At 42.9% G+C, this 16553-nt stretch overlaps 1 protein-coding gene across 4 annotated transcripts in view; it reads right to left on the bottom strand.

Moving 5' to 3' along the window:
* MAPRE2 (microtubule associated protein RP/EB family member 2) overlaps positions 1–16553 on the bottom strand; it is a 96378-nt gene that overhangs the window by 52866 nt on the left and 26959 nt on the right. Inside the window, exons 1-2 of one of the 4 annotated variants that reach the window (XM_032746965.3) lie at positions 3413–3569; positions 2718–2885 (exon numbers count right to left, since the gene is read on the bottom strand). The exons of 2 other annotated variants lie outside the window; for them this stretch is intronic. In XM_032746965.3, coding sequence (XP_032602856.2) covers positions 2718–2885; positions 3413–3420 — 176 coding nt within the window. In that variant the 5' untranslated portion in view covers positions 3421–3569. Of the gene's footprint in view, positions 1–2717; positions 2886–3412; positions 3570–16553 lie in introns of those variants that run through there. One more of the 4 variants, XM_030266177.4, reaches the window with a different exon arrangement.

Raw genomic sequence — 16553 nt, 5'->3', positions numbered from 1 at the left:
AATGGTGCAACCTGCAGCTGTTTTTAAATATGCTTCAGGATTTGGATGTCAAATCTTTGGTAAAACCTGGTATTAAAAATAACAAAGGGGTTTTTTAGGTCTGAGAATATCTAACCTGATGAACACAAATTTTCTGATCAGTAAAGTCTACTTCTGTTTTAAAATATCCATGGAACAGAACATGTTAAAAGTTGTAAAATGAGAAAGCACTTCTGTTACTACAGGAGAGAAGGATGGAAAGGCAAATACTGAACCTCTATACACATGGTAGATGCCGGTTAACTTAGGAGCAAAGATGCAGGACGCAGAAGTGTTTTAGCTTTGTACAACTGCTCATCTGCTGTTAAGCTCCAGGGTGTGTTTAATGACATATTTATTCCATATTCCTAGATGGAAGAAGCCAGCCCAACAATCAGAGGCATAGCAACTTGATGTGTCATATGGTGAGGTCCCACAAGCTGCTCCAGAAGTCTGGAATGGCACTGACAGTCCAGTGTGGCAGCAGGCACTAAAGTGATGGAATTCATCTGTTGTACCCTGTGATCTCCTCCTGCCACTCACACTGAACAAGAACTGAACTTGCCTAGCTACTAAAGATTGTCATGGAAGTTATAAGCCATTTTTTCCAGTATCAAGAAGTTTCACCACAGTTTTCATGTATTTTCTGTAACGTTTCCCTTCTGTTGTGCTTGACTTTTACTTCCTAAAGGACTTTAGCTACAGCTGGAAGCAAGTATCATTCTTCCTTTCTCCCAGAGAAAGGAAGAAACCAACAGATATGGGATTTATGACTCTGCAAAACATGGTAAGTTTCCAAAGGGAAAAGAAACAACCTAAATAGATATTCCTCAGTACACATTTTTATTTGTGGATTAAAGGTTTATTATGAAGTATACTGAACTGGATTACTTATTTACTGCCCAAAAATAACATGCAATGCTAGCATCAGCACTTCTGTATTACTATATATTGCTCTAGAGAGGGATACAAATGGATTAAAATCCCTAAAAGACGACAGGGTACTTCTCTGGACAAAAGGCTATTCAGATGCAGAGTACCTCCCCAATTTCTGGAAAGCTGGGCAAGTGATATAGTTATGCCTGACATCATGCGCTGAACACAGCAGCCTCACAAAGGTCTTTTCTAGACATAGTTCAGTGTATAATATAACAGGCAAAAGGATAAGAAAACTGACTTGTTGATGACTGCAGAAAAACACATAAAAACCGACTGAAAAAGAAGAATGGAGAGCCCCATGTAACAGAGGTTTTCCAAAGAACTCTTCTGAAGGAAACAAGTTAGCAATCGGTGGTACCTATGACATGTCAGAGTAACTGAAGGTAGATGCATGATATTTCAAATCTATTTCATAGTTCCGTTTAGCTGCACGATAGAAATACAGCTTTCCCCTAAAACAGAATCTTGTACTACTCAGCTGAAATTTAGATGTAGGAAGTGAGAGCTCCAGGCTTTCTGCAAGTAGAAATAGGTCCTTACAAAAGCAATTTTGCTGCTTTGTGCTAAATGTGTGCACTAGGGCTCCACAAAGTATAAGCAGTCTCAGAGAGAGACACAGATTAAATTTTGTGCCATTCAAACTAACCACATACTGGGATCTCCGACACATTTCACGCTCACCCGTCAGTGCGTGATCAACAATGAGATTCACTGCTAAGGTTATCAATGGCCAAGTGCCGGTAGCAGCTCCGTTATTCCTCAGCAGAAGAAAAAACACCGCGATTTTCTTCAGACAAACAAGCCAAGTCATCCACGTTTCTTTTCATGCATTCGAGCTTACAACTCGCCACTTTAGTCAGATATTTGAGAGCAGCATCATTTCCTGCTGCTTGAAAATCAGCTTTAAGGGGCGTGTTCTCTGCAGAGGCACTGCTTGCTGTCATCCAGGCAGCATTTAAAATAACTGTATATTGACATAAGGAGCCACCGGCCGTATTATCGCCCTTCGAGTCGGCAGCAAGGAGCACATCAAACCAGTTGCGTTCCGGGCTGCGCCGCGACCCTTATCAAACAATGCAAACAATTTTAATGAGCTTATCTGCCGGAACATATTGTCAGAGATGCTAATGCAGAAGCGCTGCCAGCAACGCATGCCAAACGATTCATCAAAAATGCCTACAACTGCGACAAAAGACGGGTGTCCCCCCCCCAAACGAGAGACGATAAATAAACACAAAATGCGGCTGGCAGGGAGCGGGGGGCGGGGATGGAGCCGCCCTACCCCGCGCAGGCAGCGGGAGAACTGTCACCCCCGCCCCGAGGAGCGGGGGGCGGCTGTCACCCCCACACCGGCGTGCGAGGGGCGGGCACTGCCCGGTACCCGGTGCGGTTCTCCCGGCGGGGAAGGGCTGCCCGCGCCCCGCCATCCGCGGCCGCCGCCTCCCGCACGGCGCCGCCTCCCTCCGAGATCCGCAGCGAGGTGCTGCGGCTCTTTTCCAAGGGGAGCTGGCTGCCTGCGCGGGGGGCGTTCTTGCCTTCCCTTTTATTTCCCCCCTCTCTTTTTTCTTTTTTTTTTTTTTTTTTTAATTATCATTTTTAACCGCCTTTCTTCCGCCCGAGCGCGGCGAGCCCCCGCACGCATCCCGCCCGTCCCCCGAGCGCTCCGCAGCCGGACAATGCGGGCCGGGGGAGAGGAGGGGGCTGCAGCCCGCCCGCCTTATGCAACCGCCCCCCGCGCCGCCGCAGCCCCCCCGCAGTACCTGTAGGAGCGCTCCCCCCGCACCGTGTGCTTCCTGAAGGGGATGATGGTCCCGTTATCCTGGATGATGTCGTTGTTGTTCTCGCCATTTGGGGACAGGGCTTGGGTCGGTCCGGGCATTGGCGCTCCCGCCGCTCCGCAGAGCCCCGCGCTGCTGCCGCTGCTGCTGCTGCTGGTGTGCGGAAGGTGGCGGCAGCCGCGACTCTGCCGCCCGCCCGCCCCGCCCCGCCGCGCGTCAGCCCCGCCGCCGCCGCCGCCACACGTGACCGCCCCTCGCCATGGCAACCGGCCGGCGCCGCGCTGCGCCCGGGGACGGCAGCGGGCAGGGCCGGCGGGCCCGGCGGAGAGAGAGAGGGGCCCGCCCCGCCCCGCGCCCCCACACAAAGAGCCGCTCGCCCCGGCGGTGCGGGGCAGCCGCCGGGCCCGCGGCGGAGCGGCCCGAGCCGTTCGGCGGCCCCGCTCGGCGCGGCACAGACAAAGCGCCGGGGCTCCCCCACGCGCGCCCCGGCCGCGCCCGCCGCCCCCGCCCCTGTCCCCGCACCCGGGGGCGGCACAGAAACGCCGCCTCGCCCGTGGGCTCCGCGCCGTGCCCCTGCACACCGCCGCCTGGGACAGCCGTGTGCGCGCCCGGCTTGGGCGAGACCAGCCGAGACCTCGACGCCCGATGCCTCATCCTCACCCTCCGTGCCCCGGTACCTCAGCATCGTCCGCCGTCTCCCCGCACCAAGGAGCTATCGGGCTTCTTTGGAAGGAGCGCCCACGCCGGGCCGCTCGGTTACACAGCGGCGAGCCGCAGCAGGGAACACAGCCCAGCTCTCCTCAGCATCTCCCCTCGGCGCGGGTGTGCCGGGGGCGATGGCCATCCCCACCGCACAAAGCCCGCCCGCACGGGCTGCAGCTCGCAAGAATCACAGCGTGGGATTCGTGTTTCGGATGGCAAACGCTTTATTTTTAAAAAGGGCATAAATATTGACATGAGACTATAAGATGTAAAAAATAATGAACTCCTAATTATAAAACAGCACACGAAGGTCTTCGTTATTTTATGCTCTTTTTTTCTCGATTCCTGTGTCTGCTACTCTGTCTGCATTTCCACCCCAAGCACCAGGATGTTCAAAGCTCTGGATAGCAAGCTCTGTATCTCTGCTTACAACTTCACTGGAGAGCACAGTATAACACCTGACAAGCTGCATTGCACATTTCCAGCATTCTCCTGATCTCAGGCTTACACAGAAAAAAACATTTGATGGCACATCCTTCAAAATCTTCCTTGGATCAGAAGCAAGAAGGGAAGAGACCTTCCAAGGCAGTGGCACTGCTAGCACCACCAATCAATCACACAATCCTCATCTCTTCTTCCCCTTCTCCTAGAAGAGTTTTTGCATCCTCCCCAGTCCATTTCCCTCTGCAAAGCTCTATGATTTCTGCGTATCTCCACTTGCCTAAATAGCAAAGTGCTTCAAAGTTTGATATTACCACAGATCAATGCTGGTCACCCTCAGGAGCAGACCTGAACTTCACTGTGGTCAAAACCTACCCTCACATCCCAACAGTGCATCGAAACCCACACTTCTGCCACAGTAGAAAAATACTGTCCAGCTGTTTACAAATTGTTTTCTCTAAGCAGAAACACACAAGCGTGCCTATAGACACAGTCTCTAAACAGATCTATATGACCTCACGCATGTTAGATGCAAAATATTTGGGCTGATCTACTAACATCTTAAAAAATACATGCCCCCAAATCTATTTATCCTTTAAAATGAATCTTAAGATGGTAGGTTAAACAAAAGTCATGTGGATACTTCTAATATGTTCTCAGAGACAAATGCAGAAATTTTAACTCAGAGGTTCTGAAGTATGAATTTGATCAGGTTTCTACCTCAGATTTTTTTCTGAACAAATAAAGTGACTTAATGAAATTTTAACTAATCTTTACCTAATCTTTCAGATTGAAATGACACTACTGAAAGCTTAGTTTACATTATTATATTCATAATATAGACCATTCACAGAGAGCTTGTAAGGTGAATAAAATCAATAACACCAACTGCACAACACTTGAACTGCTGAGAATTTCCTTGGATTTAAATCAGATGTATAGATTAACACACATTTTAGAAAAATCTCTAACAAGTCTCAAGTTAGTCTACCAATTTGCCACTGTCCTCTGCACATCAAGACAAGGGTTCTTACTTATACTTTCTGCCAGGTTTTCAAATATACTCATATTTATCTTTCAGTAACCAGTCTATGGACATTTGCAATTAACGCACTTAATTGAAAAATGATTAATTCATCTGGCAATTGAAGGAAGGTACATTTGAGCCTTTTTCAAAACAAGCAACAAAAAACACTGTTAAAAAGGCCAGTAAGTGTCGTAGTAACTCTCAAGAATATGGACAAGCCAGAAATGCTATGTATAAAAATGATCTATAGCAGGTTTTTCATCTGCCAGACATAACTCTACCTGCTCTGGTAAACAGTAAAACACTCTGTAACACAAACTTGTTACAGAGTTTATTTCTTCACCAGTGGCAAAACCAGAAGCATCTTTATTGAAGCCTCTAAAGATGTTTAATACATGTACCAACAAAGCTACAGAAGAGAAGTGCAGGTGAGGAGAGCATGGCAGCCTAGCTGCAGACCTCTTCTTGCCTCTGTATTAGGACTCAAGATCAGAAAAACACATACTGCCTCAGCACAGTACCTTACCTTTATGGAGGCCAAGCCAGGCATCAGCAAAAGAAGCCTGGAACTGGTTTTCAGAAAGCACATGTTTAAGTGGGCCTCAGTCCATCTAGCACAGCCTCAGAGGTTCTGGATGCAATATGGATTGCATGGGTGCAATATGGGTGCAATATGCACGGCATTCCCTCTACCTACATCTCTGTTTCTGGGCACTCTGTGGCCCACAAGCACAACTCTTGTCTTTAGGTGCTGGGAGCCACCAGAATCTTCTTCCCCCTTCCATCATTCTAAGCTTTAAGGTGTCAAAGAGAGAGGAAACCTGTTGCTGTTATTAGATGTCTGTACATCTCTGCTGGCTTTATCGATTTTTATATGCACTAGGCACACAAATAGAGAATTGTTCAGAAGAACAGAAGGTCAGCCTTGATGTTAATAAAAAGCCCCACCCGTGGAATGCTGAAAGTACCAAAATCTGGTACTCACCAGTCATGTGCTGACTAAGCAATACAAAGAGCCAGGAAAGTAATTAATGGCAAAGGGTGGAATTACAAAACCTGATGTAATACATCTTCAGCACTGAGACCACAGAGGCAATGGCTGAAAGGGACCTGTGGAGGTCATCCAGTCCCATCTCCCACTTGGACCACGATCATCACCAATATGAGATCAGGTCACATTTGGTGACATGATGGTAATCAATCCAAATCTTGAGAATCTCCAAGGATGGAGATGTCACGTCCTCTCAAGACCACTTTCTCCTGTGCATTCTAGCCACATAACAAGTCCCAGGTGTACTGCTGATGCAAAAAGCACAACTCCACTACATCACATGCATTCCAGTACTTTGATTTCTGCTGGGTGAATCAGGTAGAGAGATTATAGTATCCAGTCCTGCTAAGGACTGGATACTTAGTGTCCAATAATACTGGGCACTAAGTATCCAGTAATATTACTAAGTACTAATCGACCTAAACATCATTCTCCAAAATCTGGTTTCTCCTTCCTCTTCTGAGCTTTTGTTTTCAGTTCCTCTCTCTTTACTTGTTCTAAGCCTCACTTACTGCAGTAGGAAGGCCATGAAGCCTAATTTATAATGTCTGAGAGTAAAATGCTCTAAAAGCCCAAAATGAAGCATTAGAAAGACCTCAGGCATACCCGAGTCAGAATTTTCTATTAGGCAGCTAATGTGGAAATAAATTATAAATATTTTAGTGCTGATAAGCGATCAGTGTACAGCCTCTGACAGCAGAAGTGATGGCCAGGCTAGAGATTTCTGCTGATACATTTTTGAGGGGATAACCCCCCACCCACCATGGTTTTAGAGAGTATTTCATGACATAGCCAAACTATAAATACAATTAATGATTGCAGAAATTCCCCACTGCTTGGATAACTTTGGGGCAGTGGGAGGAATAGGGAGCGAGAATAAGAAAAACACATTTAACCCTAGAGTGGCCAGCAAGCATCCTTCATCTCTGACATCTCTGTTCATGTTCAAGCTCGTCAAGGAGTCAGTGTGATATTGCTTGCAGCCTTTTCAGAATAGGGTCCAGCTACAAACTGCAGCAAACATCATACCAGTATAAGTATTCTGGGCCATGTACATAACTTTTCTGAGGAGTTTCATGAACATTCCTGTCACAAGTGCAGTTTTTTTCACTGGGGAAAGAAAACCTGAGACTAGATTTCAGAAAACAGTTGGAAGGTAGCAATAACTCTTGGAAAGCAGCCGTCCTATGCAATGTAGTCTGCTTTTCTAATTTTACTATTCTCATAGTCTTCCTTTATCACAACAAAGATTAACAGAATTCTGTAAAGCCCCAGATTTGCACACTGTAGATTAAAATCAGTTAATTCTGGCACTCAGGTATGTGTGTTTATAAGAAATCAATGCAGAAACTGTCTCTTTCTGCTGATGGAGTTGGCCAACAGTGTTTAAATTTGAAAACAAGTGAATAAAGCAACTCAGGAAGAAAGTTTGGAAAGAGCTAAAAGAAGTTATTCTGTTAAGTCTTGGACACACATTGGTTGTTCAAGGAAGTCCCAATTCATTAAGATACATTGACATACTTTGTTCCCAGCATGAGGAGGGTCAGTAAGATGGGTATAACCATGAGCATACTTAATTAGGCTGCATCAGAATCAGCCTAATTTCTAAAGTTGCCTTTAGCAGATTAAGAACAGATGATTCAGGAGATCCAGATTTGCATGTTATCTATGAGAAATACAAGTGAGGTGTCTGCAATTGAATGTCTATTAGATAGCACTGGCTTGTGCAACCTAAATTAGAGCGCAGTTCTAACTTGTGACAATAACATATCACACAGAAACATCCATAAAGCGGTCAGGAAAAGCAGTGTTACCAACCCAGCAAACATATATCAGACATGATGAGGTACATGGTAAGTATCAAGCTGACCTGGGTTATGCAGAACTGGTGTTTCCTATTTTGCTGACATACTGTCAACAGCACTGATCAACCCAAAGGAAAACAGAGTGTCATAAAATCACTTCAGGTAAAAATTCAACACTTTAACTCTCTTTGTTTACACAGCCCTGAATAAATTGTCCCACCACCATCCCACCAGCTCATTCTATGCCTTATATTTCTGGGCATGTAAACTCACAATGACAAAAGGCAAATGATAATTTTGTCAGAACAAAGAAACACTGCATAAGTTGTATTAAAACAGCTACTTATCACTCCAGACATCCTGTAGACAAAGAATGAGCTTCCCACCCTTAGGGATTCTAGTGTTGCCACTTTAAGCAAAGTCTTGATTATTTGCCTTCCCTGGAGGGACACAGATAAAGAGGGAAAAGAAAAAAAAAAAAGAGGGCTGTCCCAATTACACAATGTTCATGGATCACATCCCTATGAGGTAATTCAAGTCTGTTTTTAAATATACAGAAATATTTATATTTCAGAGCTCACATTTAACATTTTAAAAAGTGTTCTGTGCCTGTGAGGAAGAATAAAATAAATATTGGAGTCTTTGTCCGCTAAGCATACTTGAAAATTTAGTCTTATGAACTGATAATCTAACCTGACCATTAGTGCACAAATTGATTGCTAAAGAGAGATATCTTGTAGAGCCACAGACTGTGGGCATTTTCCTTTAGAAAGACCAGTTATAAAAGTTATCTTTTATAGTTATTGTAGAAATCAAATAGAAATCAGAGGATTAATGCAAGATTCAAGAACTGTCTACAAAAGAAGGACTTATGTTCACAGGAACAGGATTTCAAAAACCCTTGAATAAGCTACTCTAAGACTAATTGTGTACTTTTAATATTAATTCTTAGATCAAAATTAATAAATTGGTTTAGTGGACATTTATTAAATCCAATTAGCTAAATCCAGCTGCTTTAAAGAATAAACTCCCCAAATTCCTATTTAGAAAGAAGCATTCTTCAGTATATATCAAAGGATTCCTTACTTAATACATAAGAAGTTCACACTGAATAGCCAGGACATTTTTATACTTTCTACATAACAAAAAACTCCCGTGAGAGCAGGAAATACTTCAGTGAGGAATGGTTCCAAAGAGAAGGAATTTTTACTTCCATTAACTCCAGACTAACCCAAAATTTGGAGTTATTTAGTGTCTGTCACCTTTGTTTTCAGTGATATCCTCTGGGTTAAAGTAGAGTTTCAGAAACACCTTGTGGAGCTGCTCTCATCTAAAAACTTGGAAATGGATGCTGTGATCAATAAATGCTTTAAGTAAGGATTTAATACTGGTTGAATACTGGAGACTGACTCATGGCTCATTTGCATACATTTACATGGAATTATTTGGCTGGGGCTATTCTAGATGTACCATTACCACTTCCATTAGCACCAAGGTGTTAACTAGTTTTCTAGGCTTGTTTTGTCACAGTTCAACTGTAAAGGGAAAGCCAAAGTAAAATCATAAAAAATGTTCAGGTAATCTGGATTCCTACATTTTTTCAGAGGAGGATAAAAATTGAATTAAATGAAAGCGAGATGAGTGTTCTAGAAGAGAAGGATTTGGGATTTTAATGTTTCCACACAGTAGAGTTTATGACTATTACCGCTGGGAAAAGTCAGAGCTTCAGACATTGGTATCTTAAAAACAGTAAAACTTAAAACCAGTAAAACAAGTTATAAATGGTAAAAGCCTGGAAGGGTTTGGAAATGTGAGAGACTAAGTCTAGCATTTATCTACACATTTTCAGCTGTTGAGGAATCTTTGGCTTACTTGGGGTTCAGGACGGATGTCAGGAAAAAGGTGAAAATGTGATCAAAAATCAAGTGTGAGTGGACAATCTCCATCTCTGATATGCCTTCTTACTGCTCTACACTGAAAATGTTAGTGATACACTTTGAAGACATTTCAGTTAATTGATATAGACCTGTCTGACTTCCCCAAGATGCTCACCACTGCTAAAGAGGAAGGGAGAAGGCTGGCACAAGAAAGTAATGATTCCAACAGATGGTCTATTAAATTTTACTGGATCATGAATGTTTCCCTAGCTGACAAAGATTGGATCTTTACAAACTAGGATTTGAAGGGGTTACTTTGTCCCAGGAAACTGTTAATTAAGTGTCTGTCCTCCCACACCCAGCAAAAAGCCAATGTAAACAGTATTACAGGCCCTAGCTAACATTTAAAAAAATCCATTGCGCATTCATGCCTGACCAGGATCAAAATCACACTGCCAAGTCATTCAGTAGTGTGTGAGTGTTTCTGTGATTGCAAGCCCCAGCCCAAAAACCCGGTGAGTGCCTTGCTGCAAAATACTCTACAGTTTCCTCAGGACGCTACAGCACACTACAAATCACTCTCTTTCAGAGCCAAGGGGTCTCATCGCCCATGAAATTAGCAAATGCCAAGAAGTTACACAGAAAGTGGTGTGCTTTTCTGTTTGTGTGCAACCTTCCCCTTTCTCCTGATAGCTGCTTTATATCTGGGATATTCATAGCATTTTACCAAAACTGAATTCTGTCAGCTTTCCTCATTTTACAAGCACAGAAACAGGCCCTGCTCTTATGGTCAGCTTTCACAGAACACTACTACAAGTCTGTGCAAGCATCATCCTCAGCACCACTGTGGCACATCTCCATCCTTTCTTCCATAGGTGGCTTTCTAATCTTTTCAGTACTTCCAGCTCTGCAGCTAAGCAAATGCAATCCTTCTTCTCCACTGCTAAAACTAAATGAGTGCCTCCTCCTTTTTATCTCAGGATTTGCTCCACACCTGATGTTTCGCCATTGTTTTTTCTCCCATTCTTTCCCACTCTTCCTTTGTCAGGCATAATCCTTTGTAGGCTTGGGCAATTTCCACTTCCCTTCCTCAGCCACCTGCAGAGAACCCGGGTCAAATTGGTTTCCTTCCCTCGGACAAGTCCCCAGCATATTTATTGTCCAGCTCACATGCTGTCATTAGCTAATTACTCCTCATTTCATCCCGGCCAGGGGAACGGGCTGCAGTATTGCCTGCGGAGCTGCACGAACCTTCACATGCAGCCACCCCAAGAAGTGACACCTGTATTTAAAGGCTGCATCACAGCCGGGATTCACACACCTCGTGTGACACATTGCTGCCATTAACACACCAAAGAGCCCAAATCCCTGAGGCAACTCAGCGCCTCTGAAAAACTAGGTTGCCAAGGGTTTGCTTGTGATCTCTGGATCCCAGAGAGACCAGGGAGTGCCTCCTCTTTGGGCTAGAGCAAATACATGTATTACACAAAATATTTTTAAAGAGAAGCTTGCCTTCCCACAGACAAATAGAATTGATTTCAGCTAATTCAGGCTCCTTCCCGGCCAAATGCAAGCATCTGAGGAATTCTGCTCTTTACTTTCTGAGAATTTCTTACCCACATGCTTTTAAACTCGTTAAGAATTTAGACCTGTAACACACTTCTAAAGTAATAGTTTCTATTTGCAAGTACTAGAGCATTTGGGAGCAAGAAAGTGTTGAGTATAATTTAATTGCTACTTAGCACAATACCCTAGCTAATCTGAAAGTTTTAGTTTTCTCACTTATTGATGGAAAACAGACTCTTTCCCCTGGCAAGTTAATGCTCATTATCTTCTTAGTGTTTATGCTGTCTTTATTAATAAAATAGCTTTCACATGAAGAGGAAAAATCATTTTCATAGACAGCTTTAATCATGTTACACTTATATTAGTAGTTTGAATTGAAAAAAAATTAGAATATGTGAAAACTGTGTCACGAAAATTATGTTGCTGACAGACATTCCCTAAGAGGACTTTTGGAGCTTGACCTATTAGACAAAGTTTCCATTAATACGTTGAGCACTTTATTAACCTAGTGCTGTAAGTGCTTCATTTAGATGCTAGGACCCTACAGAAGGCTTACGTAGCAATTTCTGAAACCCTGAAATTTCAAGTTACCCATAAAATGTTAAGAGTTGAAGCTATCTGGGAGAAAGCTACTGCTGGTCTGCTTTAATCAAAGGTGCATCTCTTGAGAGCAACACACAGAAATCCTGGGGGCTTGGGTAGGAGAAATAAAGGAGCAAGAAAATTTTAAGCAATGTACAACAGTAAATTTTCCTTTTAAGTCAAATTAACAACTTTTTTTAAAAATCACACATAGTAATTAAATTAATAGTACCACAACTGCTGCCACAAATTTGCAGATCAGGTGGGATACCAGCAGAAGTAATATTATGACTTTATTTTATTTGAAAGTAGGGAAGAAATGAAATATAAGATAAAGCTCACACCCCTACTCTGAAATAGAGGGAGGGTCATTAAAAATGTACACCTCTCCATTCTGAGCAGACAAGAGCATACAGAAAGTGCATGGTCTTACTGAAAAGATAAACAGCTGGATTTACTTGCTTCCATTAACCAATGACCCACTTGTCAAACATAAGCTGTAGATTTAAAGGAGTGATTATGTGAAGCCTCTTACATTACATAAAAACGATCCTAGCTATGAAATCAGATCAAGCCTGAAAATACTTGAGCACAGTCAATATTGTTCTTTTATACAGACACAAGACAAGAATTAGTTATTTGTTTAAAAACCTACAACATGATGTAAGGGTAGTTTCCTGCAGTGCTGCTCAGGAGGCATTTATCACACATCCCACTCAGGTCATTAGTGGTGTGCCAAATCCAGACCTTCTGTAAGAGGATGAAGTTCTAATGGAAGCCACTGCATAAACCTGAAGATAGGGGCACTGGCAGACTCCTTCTATGAGGAATGGGTACTGGGAGACTTAAAACAGGTGCTCCCACAGTAAATGGTACCCAGCCCACAGTAAATGGTACCCAGGACATGCACCTGGCCTGTCTAATGACTCAGAGAGGATTTTTAATATGGGTGGAAGCTGTGCACACTTTGGTGGCAGATCTCCAGCTGAGGCTTTTAAGGCTCAAGCCAACTGCCATTGACTTTGCCCCTGTGCCCCTTTGCACCTCCCACCAAATGCCTGTTCCTGTGCCTGCTCCAGGCTCAGGTAGGAGCAGACATGCAAGATGCTACAGATGATTGCAACATTTTGATTTGAGTGCAACAAATTACTAGGTCCCAAGGCCTGAAAACCTCTAATTTTGCCACCTTGTATTGTAACACAACAGCACTCTCCACAACAGTGGCCTTCTCATACTTGACCTAGTGCTAAACAAGTCTTTAAGAATGTTGAAGAAGCCATTATTATAAGGAACAATTTTACTGTAAGAACAACTTATGTGCTGCTTCCACCTGACCTCATTAGTGTGCTGTGCATTGCCAGTGACTCCCACTTTACTCTGACTCAGTACATGACATGATTTTCTGCGAGCTACAGATCATGGAGCAACTGAAGTGTATAAGAATCCAAGCAGTCAGCTAATGAAAACCAAAGTTTCCAGCTCCAGTGATTGCAGACATATATTAAAAAATGCTGATACTTGGAGCCTGTCCACCTCTGGATTTTACTCTGCTGCTGGAGGCCCTGAGCAGCACAGCTCAGTATCCCAATGCCTGCTGTGCAGATGCAGGCTTCAGCAGCAGCTTGGGAAGAGAGGCCAGGAAAGCTCCCTGGTGCCTACCACACCACAGCACAGGGGCACATGCAAGATTATATTTATAAAATCTAGAAACTGCTTTGAAAAATTACCAAGTTATTTTTATAGCATCTACATGCACTATAAATACTTGATATGTCTGACAAGGATTAATATTTTTCAAGGTCCTGCATTTTATGGTTTCTTTTTCTGCTGGAGCAAAACTGAAATCATTACTTGAATCATCCTTTAATGAACATTCTCCACCTTCTAAATGAAACACCATTGATAGGCAAGATGCAGAAGGCAATAAAAGATGACTGGAAACAAAGGTATCTTTTTTATATATAGATTATTTTATATTATCATGGCTTCAGCAGTCCTGGCATTAAGTGCCACCATTTTGTAAACTCTGAACAGCCACATTGTATATAAAATAATAATGATAATAAAAGGCTTCTAACACTTTGAGTACAAAAGGTACTAGTGGCAAGAAAATAGTGCCTTATCCTTGTTACAGTAGAAAATGAGGTTTCTATTTAATAAAAACCCCAACCACAAAGCTATGTGTTTTTGTAACTATAAATGTATGTCAGTGCTGTTGACAGCTTCTGTGTTGGAAAGGATCTCATTAACTCTGAACAAAACCACACGTTATCTTTTTTGAAAAGTAAAGTTACATTCCTGATGAATCATCAGCTGCTTTGCTGAGCTCCTGTGGGATAATTTTTGGTATTGGGTACTGGAAAAATAAATATCACCCCAAAGTTCAGAATATCTTCAGACAGTACCATAAAAGGCTATCCAAGCTACCCAATTCCTAAGTTAAGAAGGGAATTGGGCTGGTGAGAGCACAGCCATAAACAAACATTCCACTTGGTTAACTTTGCTCCCTCAGGTTCAGGATTTAGGGCTCTGGCTTTCTCATGATGGATCTACAAATCATCTGTGTCCTGTGCAGGACTGACTCCTCAACAGATGTCCTCCACTGCATTTTGGGGGACTTTATGGTGTTTCCACAGAATGAAAATGCTTTAAAAGCTCTTCCCTCAGCCCAGAAGTTCACCTATTTCACACTTCTTCAGTCTTTTGACTGAAGTTGCAAGGCATCCCTTAGGAAAATCAGGTCTTCTTTGGTGGACATTGTCAAAACCAGCTGGGGGAAAAAAGCAGCAAGAAACTGAGTGGGAAACAAAGAGCCCTCATCTACAAATAGTGTTTATTCTGCACCAGTTCTCATGCTGAGAGGTAAGGAGAAAGGAGTGAGAGGAAGCAATTATTTAGTCTGCCTGGTTTGGGTAAGTACATGCACTTTTATCATGAACAACCAGAGAACATTTATGTCTTCAGGGAAGAAAAAAGTCCATACAGGTCTTTGTTCAGATCTCCCCTGAACACTGCATGACTCAGTAGTTCATCATACAAACATACTTTATATACACATGTAGATGTATACACATGCACACACTTTCAATGTATTTTCTTTCTCTTCCCCTATCTCACAATAACTGAAATCTGACAAGAATTCCTGAGCTAATGTTCCAGTAGAAAACAGCCCTGCTTTCTAATATTAGGATGCATTGTAATTGTTTTGGTGATAGTGCATCAATCAAGGAATTGTTACTGCCAAAAGGCCCTTATCTACATGTCGCACATGAGAGCACCTGATACAAGAACTGCAAAATTTCTTGAACATACCAGTATCCATCCCTCAGGTTGTTGTCCATATAACTTAACTCCACAAAAAAATACACACATTTGTCAGACTCAAAGTCACTGAAATCTGACCAGAAGGTTTCCTGAGCAAAGACTATTATGTAATAGCATGTTACATGGATTTGGAATTGTAATAGCTCAGCAAATTCTGCAGAAATATAATGAATCTCTGGTGTTAGAAGGCTGATAACTAGATCTTCATTTGGATGTATAATAGGCCATAAGGACTAAAGGATTTGAAAAGGAAAGGTTAAACAGTGAGCAGCACTCCATTGGGAATACACTGGAAAGCTGTCGCTTCGCAGAAAGGCTTACACATTGCAGGAAATCTGCACACGTCAGATAAGTTTCTGTTAGACAGGTAGGATGCAGTCTGCTTTTATAAATGTCCATTTGGTGGCTGTGCACTATCTCCATGCTCACAGTTTTCCTTAGATTTCCTGTTGTTTCCAAGTGCTTGTGACAATACCAGTATAACCACAGTGACAAAGCTTGACTTTAGGGAGCAGCCTCTACTCCATGCCAGAGCAGACAGCAACAGATGAAAGCCTCTGTGGCTCAGAACAGGGCATTGTCCTGCTGCACTTCCATCTGCAACACCGTCCCGGGAAGGGTTGCATCCATAGGGGAGAAAATTACATTTTCCTAGCTCTTGCTCTGAGATGCCTCCTGTAGTCTAGATTTATTGTTTCATCCTTGAGGCATAAGAAACTCTTGACAAAATTATAGGCTGATTGTCCTGAGAATCTCTCAAGTACACTTGAGCCCCAATGTCTGCTAATTGCTGTTGAAGTTAGTTTTGCAATCTGGTGAATCTGGACTGTGTGGCTCCTTGTTTAACTGTCCCTCTCCTACTCACCTATGTCTGCACTGGTGAACAATTGCTGGTGGCAGTTGTTATATTTACCATAGAACTAATCCTGAACAGTTTCTCACATCTATCAGGTATCTAGGGTATCTAGAGAAATCTTTCTGTAAACATTTTTTTTATTTTTTTTTTTTTTTTTTTTTTTTTTTGCAGGGCATTACATAACCTGGAACAACCCCCCAGTTTCACAGTAAAGCAAATCTTAAATCTTTTCACTTCTAGCTGTGAGGCACCAAGTATCACTGCAAACTGAGCTGCCTCCTACATCCAAAGTTAGCATTTATTTACACACTGTAACAGCTTTGCAAGCATTAGCAAAAATGCAGCAGTATGTTTTGAAAATGGAAGTTCTTCATTACACAGCCTGAGCATCATTTCAGCACCATGCATATGTTTATCACTAGCTATGCATAAAGAAGCCCCAAGCTATTGCAAACCACTAATGCTGCAGCATGTTCCTTCCAAGGGAAAAGGCAGGAATGGTATCCAGTAGAGTGTGGTGAGCACTGCCAATGGTGAACCTGTTCAAACAAGAGGTTTGGTACCAGGTATCCTATGCTCGATTTTGG

Source organism: Taeniopygia guttata, chromosome 2 (genome assembly GCF_048771995.1).
Source record: "Taeniopygia guttata chromosome 2, bTaeGut7.mat, whole genome shotgun sequence".
Classification (NCBI taxonomy): Eukaryota; Metazoa; Chordata; class Aves; order Passeriformes; family Estrildidae; genus Taeniopygia; species Taeniopygia guttata.
The sequence above is the reverse complement of the archived record's forward strand: the minus strand, read 5'-3'. Positions and strand labels throughout refer to the sequence as shown.